The sequence below is a fragment of the Buteo buteo genome, chromosome 1, assembly GCF_964188355.1.
Source record: "Buteo buteo chromosome 1, bButBut1.hap1.1, whole genome shotgun sequence".
NCBI classification, from domain to species: domain Eukaryota; kingdom Metazoa; phylum Chordata; class Aves; order Accipitriformes; family Accipitridae; genus Buteo; species Buteo buteo.
The window spans coordinates 83,121,372-83,127,681 of record NC_134171.1 but is presented as its reverse complement, the minus strand read 5'-3'; the positions used below and the strand labels follow the sequence as shown (position 1 = coordinate 83,127,681).

Sequence of the window (6,310 nt, the reverse complement as noted above, 5' to 3'; positions counted from 1 at the left end):
CCGTCGGCTCGCCGGAGGGTGCGCGGCCCGCCCGGCGCCGGGACTACATTGCCCACAATGCCCCGCGGTCGCCGGGCCGCCTCCTCTACCGCGCATGCGCGTCACCTCGGGTAACCTCCCGCCGCCGCCGCCGCCGCTGCCGCCGTCGGGGGTAGACGGCCGGCTCCGCGGCGGGGGGAGGTGGCCGCCGCCGTCGTGACGTCTTGACGGCGCGACGCGAGGCGCCGTGACGCTGAATGCGTGCGCCGCCGCTGGTGAGGAGCTGGGGGAGCGGTGGGCGTCCGTGAGGGCTGAGCCGGGGGGAGGGGGGGGGGCTGAGGTGTCTCCGCCGCCACGGTGGGGCCCGGGAGGTGGCCGGTGCGACGGCGGGAGGTGGAACGGGGCCGCCTTCGAGCCCGCCGCCGCCCAGGCCTGCTGCGGGCACCGCCGGGCCTTTGGGACCCCGACCCCGGTGGCTGGGGACCGGGAAGGGTTCTCGCCGCGGCCTTCCCGCTTTGCGGTACCGGGAGACGGGGGGGTGCAGGCGGGGTGGCCTCCCGGGATGAAGCTTCCTCCCCCCCCCGTCAAGGGGGTTCCTGCTGCTCGGGTGGGTTTGGGGTGCTCCCTTCGTGCCCTTCCAGAGGTGAGGGGCGGTGAGGCTGCATTTTTTTCTCTGAAAAAACACGAAGTTTTGGCCCCTGTGTGAAAACTTTGCTGTGGCTCCGCTGCCGGTGGTTCCCCCGGGGATCCGTGCTAGCTTGGAGCACGTCTCATCGTTGTTGGTCGGCAGCTGGCCGTGCGAGGCTCGGCACGCACATCTTCAGGTGCTTGGCTCAATGCTGGAAAGGTGGGTGATGCCGCAGCGAGCAGCGCTTGCTCGTGTGGTGTAGTTACCAAAGGGTGCTCTTGGACTTTTAGCTGGTGTTTGGAAAATGCCTTGCCAGAGCTGCGAGGGTGGCAGCTGGTGATGTGGGTGCTGCAGGGTGTCCGTTCTTTGTTTGTTTCTAGCTTCTCTGCTGCTTTTTCTCATTTCCAGCGCTTGCAGCTCCCAGGAACAGAGTGGCTCTAGTTGAGGCATCTTGTGGCTCTTCTGTGTCAGTTTTAGTATTAAAATATTTTTTAAAGTTGTCTCTGAGGCGGCTGAGGTTGGTTGTGCTGCTCCAGAAGTGGACAGGTAACCAAGGGAAAAATTCTGTCTGGACTAGATAATCTATTAAAAAATCAAAAGGTGTTTTTGAGTCCTGAAGAACTGAAATGGCATGATTGGCCTAGGATTTGTACTTTCTTCTTGGTGAGGAAGTGCAGCTGGAAGTTGTGTTCTTAGTAAGACAGTAGTGGCCCCATTTTGTTGTTAAAGTGTATTGAACACCTAGAGACTAGTGGGAAGAAGCAGGATGAGAAATTTCTTCTTTGTGAACTGTTTTGCTCCATCTCCAGGAGGATTTCTAAATGAAGCTAGAAGCAATCCAGGAAGAAGCTGGAGCAGCTCCGATCCAGTCATCGTTTGCATCACAACTAGGAAGCCCTGCTCCACTTCCCTGAAAGGAAACCCCAGTCGTCAGGGCTGAAAATCTCATGCTGTTTTGGACAGCGTGTCTTCCCAATTTAAATGTCTTCTAACTTTTCTGTGGAGTGCCTTCCCGTTCCCGGGAGTGCGCCCTGCTTCCTCATGCCCTGGGAATAGGCTGCCTCTGCTTGGTGAGGTCATGATGTTTGAATCCCGGGCTGGCAAATTCGTAAGTAACCTTGGCCATCATCTGGTCTGCACAAGAAAGTTTAGCAGCACATGTCGTCTTTGGTTGTAGTTTGCCCTAGAAATTCTGCATGCTTTTTATCTTGGTTGTGGGCTCACAGGCCTGAGGTCCTGTGCAGGGAATGCAGGCCTTGGGGCAGTGTTTGTGTGAATCTGATAGGTCTTGTTTTGAATTTTAATTTTTCCTGACTTCTGTTTATCAGCAAATGCAGCTGACTGCTTTTAAGCTAGGTGGCTGGTTCCTATGCTGTTATCTAAAACACCAGATTAATTTGTCTCATTAACAAGGGCAGTGCTGACCAGAGATGGCACTAGGTGTACTCTTCTCTTCTGAGTCGCTAATCTCCATAAAACTAGACTTAACTTCTTTCCCTAGAAGATCTTTAAGAGTTTTTCTTGGCTTTTGTCTTGTTTTTCGTACTGACATGTGAACAAGAATATAATGCCTAAAGCTCTTCTGCTGTTTAACATGGGCAGCTCTGTAAATGTCCATTCTTGTGCACAAAACATTTTAAGTTCAAGCTAGTGATCTTCCTTAACATTGTTCTGGCCTGATGATAGTAAAAGCTTGTGTCTATACAAACTATTGACTGCTCTATTATTTCTTTGTTTGTTTGTTTTTTTATGTAAAAGTAACAGAAATGCAGAAAAAATGAATGAAATGGATTTGCATGCTACTGGTCTGCAGAATAAATATCCGCAGTGGATGCTTACCCAAAACCAAGAGGGAGTTCTGGGTGATAAAAAGGTATGTCATCCCATGGGGGAAATTTAGTTGGTTGCAGGCTGCATAATAGAACAACATTGGACCACATGCTTTTAGTTAGAACTATGCCTCTGATATTTGTGAATGCTTACTACTGTTTAGTTGTATGAACTGTAATTAAATTTAGGTACTCTTGTGTTATTACTGGTTGAATTAGCTTGTTAAAGTCTTTTTTTTTTTTTTTTTAATTAAAAGATCATGTATTGACCAAAGGCTGTTGCTATTATCTCTATAGAAATTTCTTCCTGACAATCTTGAATTTCAGTGGCAAAACCACCCAAGTATAAGGGAGCTTTTGATGCACTGCTTACCCAGTATTGTGGGCTGTATACCAGCAAGGACTGAGGATTTTTGATCTATGTAATTCGAGAGCCTAAAATGCAGTGACCTCAAGCTCTAGCCTGACAGGGGAGTTTGTTGTGGTAAGGCCCTCCAGCTCTCTGCATTTGCACATCTGCAGTATTTTAGAAGATTTTGCAGCTCCGACGTATCAGAAGAATTAATTGATCATCAAGCTTAAGTCCGTTTCCGGCATTCCAAGAATGTCAGTGGGTCCTTGGATGGTTGTGTTTTTCCTGCACATATGAGCAGTTTCAGTATAAAATTTCCCGCTAAGAAGGACCTCCTCTTTTAACATCTGAAACTGGTTTAACAATTAGAAAACTAATTGTGAGAAGAGCTGAACTGAGTTTCCTGCAGTTTTCCTTCTATAAAGTGGGAGTGAAAAATTAGTAGCATGGATATTAAATGTCAGTTAAAACCAACATGACTTTAATTGTCTGTGGTGCAGCCTGTGTACTGTGGCACCCCACCTCAACAAGCATTTTGAGGAAGGGTTTTGATTAAACTTTCACCCTTCGTTAACTGGAGGAGATACTTTGTTGTGCAAGCATAAAACCAGCAGTATCTTTGTTTCACAATCTCCCCCTTCCAGGCAACTTATTGTTTCTGAAACTGTATTAAAACCTGTTTTGGATATTGTGGCCTCTTTTGATTGGCAAGATTGTTTTGTTTAAGTGTTTTCCGGTGGTATTTAACCATATTTGCTGTTACTGGCATCGTAGCTTACTTGCATGTTTTTAATCAATCTCAAGGTTTTTCAGGCAGGTCAACGTTACCAGAAGTATTGCGATTCAAGTAAGTTTATGAGTCAGTAACTTTTAGTAAATATGCTTCTGAAAGGCGGGGGGGCGGGGGGAGAGGCCAACCTGAGTGTTAGATTTCACCTTGCCTTGTGGACTTAAATCTTCAATTTGTAAACTTCTGTTCATCAGTTGGAGGATATTGGTCCTTTTCAGTATTGCACATAGTTTGGAATCCATGGAGTTTACTTAGACTTTTGTGAAGTTCCTCATGTATTATGTCTGCCAGGGTTAAGTGAAGTGGGCTGGCTGAAATGTGGGACTGCGGAAATGGGGAAACTGAGCTATTGCATACATCTGTACCAAAATAGAATGGGCCAGAGGATTTTACCTGAAAAATTACTTAAATTATTGTCCATTATTTAATATTTTTTTCCTTATATTTGAGGTGTGCAAGTGCTACAGCATTTGAAGTAACATTGAGGGGATTTTGACACTGTTCAAAGTGGATGTTTTCCCTAACATTGTTCTTGGAAAGCTACTGTAGCTCTTTGGCAGGAAGAATCCAACTAAACTAAATTGGGGTGAAAACTCAACCTGCACGTTTTTGGTCCCAGTGCTCAGAGTTAAGCAAAGAAATCAGGGCACGAACCTGAATGTTTTTATAAAGGGGGGGGGTGTCACCCTAATCTTAGTTGACAGTGATACCAGCCCTGCATCTGGAGCGCAGTTCTGCTGCAAGGTTTCAGTAACCACCGGTGCCAGCCTTGCTGGGATACAGCATTAAAGCTGCATGCAGTGGTTGCAGTGCCGATGCATCTCTGTGGCAAGGTTAGGTGTGGCCAGTAACCGAGCCTCTTCCAAATGTTGTTTGACAGAACCCTACTGTTCAGCGGAGTGTTTTGGAAGATGGGCTGCCGTTCCTAGAGTTCCGCGGCTCTGTCGTTTACAGCTACGAAGCCAGTGACTGTTCCCTTATCTCAGAAGATATCAGGTAATAGGTCTTACTCTGTGGTTTTTGTTTTTTTCTTTTTCAAGTGCTTTTTCCTTTCTGAAAAGGAGTTGGCTCTTCTCTCTGTCTGCTTTTCCTGGGCTCGTTGTGCATTTGATGTGTCCAGAGGTCAACAGTTCAGCCAGAGAAAACATCCGGTCGTGTTGGCTGTCTTGTTACATGTGGCAAATGTGTCTTACTGGTTGCAAGCATTAACTGAACCTATTTCTCATGATGGTGAATTATCCCGTGAGGGAGATCCCTGGTTCGTCTACACTGTGTTTTCTCCATTGTGCTATGCAGTTACAGTTTCCCGTTTGGTCTTTTTGTGGGAGACGGCATCGCTGAACCTTGCGGTCCCTTTAAGCAGAAGCAGTAAAGGCTCTAACGCAGGTTCTTTGCCTTTCACAGTATGGATAATTCCTTGAACTTAAGTGATTTCACAGGGAAGTATGAGCTGTAAGAAATCAAGCGTATGTGTTAATTCATAACTATGGACTGTATGTTTGAAAAAAAGGTAGTACGTACGTGATCCAAACAGATAATTATTTTTCCTCCCTTTTTCCACAGTACAGCTCGTGCTACTGGAGAAGAAAATTGTATACAAAACTTTCAGTGCAGTGGCATAGATAAAGAACAAGCTTTCAAGGGAATATAAACTATTCCATCAGCTTTTGTATCTGGCTATTTCCTGAGGCTTGCTATACACTACTGTTTGAATGCAGTAAGATCTGCTAAGGTTTGAAGGGTTTCTTGTAGCTTTTGGGACTAGCAGGAATTTCACCTCATTATAGTCTTGATTTTAAAATGGTTTCTGTGTCCTGTACATGTGAAAGGAAAGATGCACTGGCTGTGACTTTCTTGATCATCTTTATGTAAGAAGACTTAAGCCTGGTATTTTAAATACTGGTAGAAGAACAGTTAAATGTGAAGAATATCTGTTTCTTTTCAGGCAGAGTTTATCAAATGGGGCTGCTGTTGGATTTGATATTGAATGGCCACCATCATATACTAAAGGAAAAATGGCAAAAATAGCTGTAATCCAGATATGTGTAACTGAGGAGAAGTGTTATTTGTTTCACATCTCTTCCATGTCAGGTACTGTAATTCCTCTCTTTTTATTAGTTAGGGCATGAGTTGACCTCTGTTTCTTGTGATTAAGTTTGAACTTAAGCCTTGAGCAATAGCCGGTATTTCACACTACGTTAGATAGTAAAAATCCATCCTTCTCCCCTTTCCCTCCTATAATAAAGGGATTTAGTCTTTGAGTATTGCCTATGTATATCAAGGGGATCTTAGCCCAAGTCTTGCCCTGTGTGCTGGTGTGCAGCATTTTAGGTTCTGAACAGGGCAAAAGAATCTTTCTTGAGGATTATTTTTCTCTCTGGGAAAGAATATTTTAATTCAGTTTTAAAAAATTTAATTCCCTGCTCCGATAATGAGCTTTCTGTTTCATGCCAAAATAAACAACGAACCTAAATTTAGCAGGCTGTTTCTTTTTAATTTGGCTTCAATAACAAAAACCTTCAAAAATGATGGCTGTTGTGCTGTTTGTTCCCAATACCTGCATTCTGTGACATTGGTTTTCAGAAAGAATACTGGATACCTGGTGTGATGCAGCTGTGGGGAAAGAAGGGGGTGTGCTCTACAGAGTCTGAATTCATTATGGATGTGAATAAAAGCTTCCAGATAGGGGAAAATAGGAATGAGGGAAGGAGGCTGCAATTTTATAACCTTTG

The 6,310-nt window shown here is 45.2% G+C and overlaps 1 protein-coding gene across 1 annotated transcript in view; it reads left to right on the top strand.

Moving 5' to 3' along the window:
- Window positions 1–119: 119 nt before the first annotated feature.
- The window catches only part of WRN (WRN RecQ like helicase), a 38,483-nt gene continuing 32,292 nt past the window's right edge, over window positions 120–6,310 (top strand). The window contains exons 1-5 of the mRNA XM_075038482.1: window positions 120–254; window positions 1,417–1,715; window positions 2,366–2,480; window positions 4,459–4,574; window positions 5,524–5,669. Of these exons, the coding sequence (XP_074894583.1) occupies window positions 2,385–2,480; window positions 4,459–4,574; window positions 5,524–5,669 (358 nt within the window). The 5' untranslated portion in view covers window positions 120–254; window positions 1,417–1,715; window positions 2,366–2,384. The remainder of the gene's footprint in view (window positions 255–1,416; window positions 1,716–2,365; window positions 2,481–4,458; window positions 4,575–5,523; window positions 5,670–6,310) is intronic.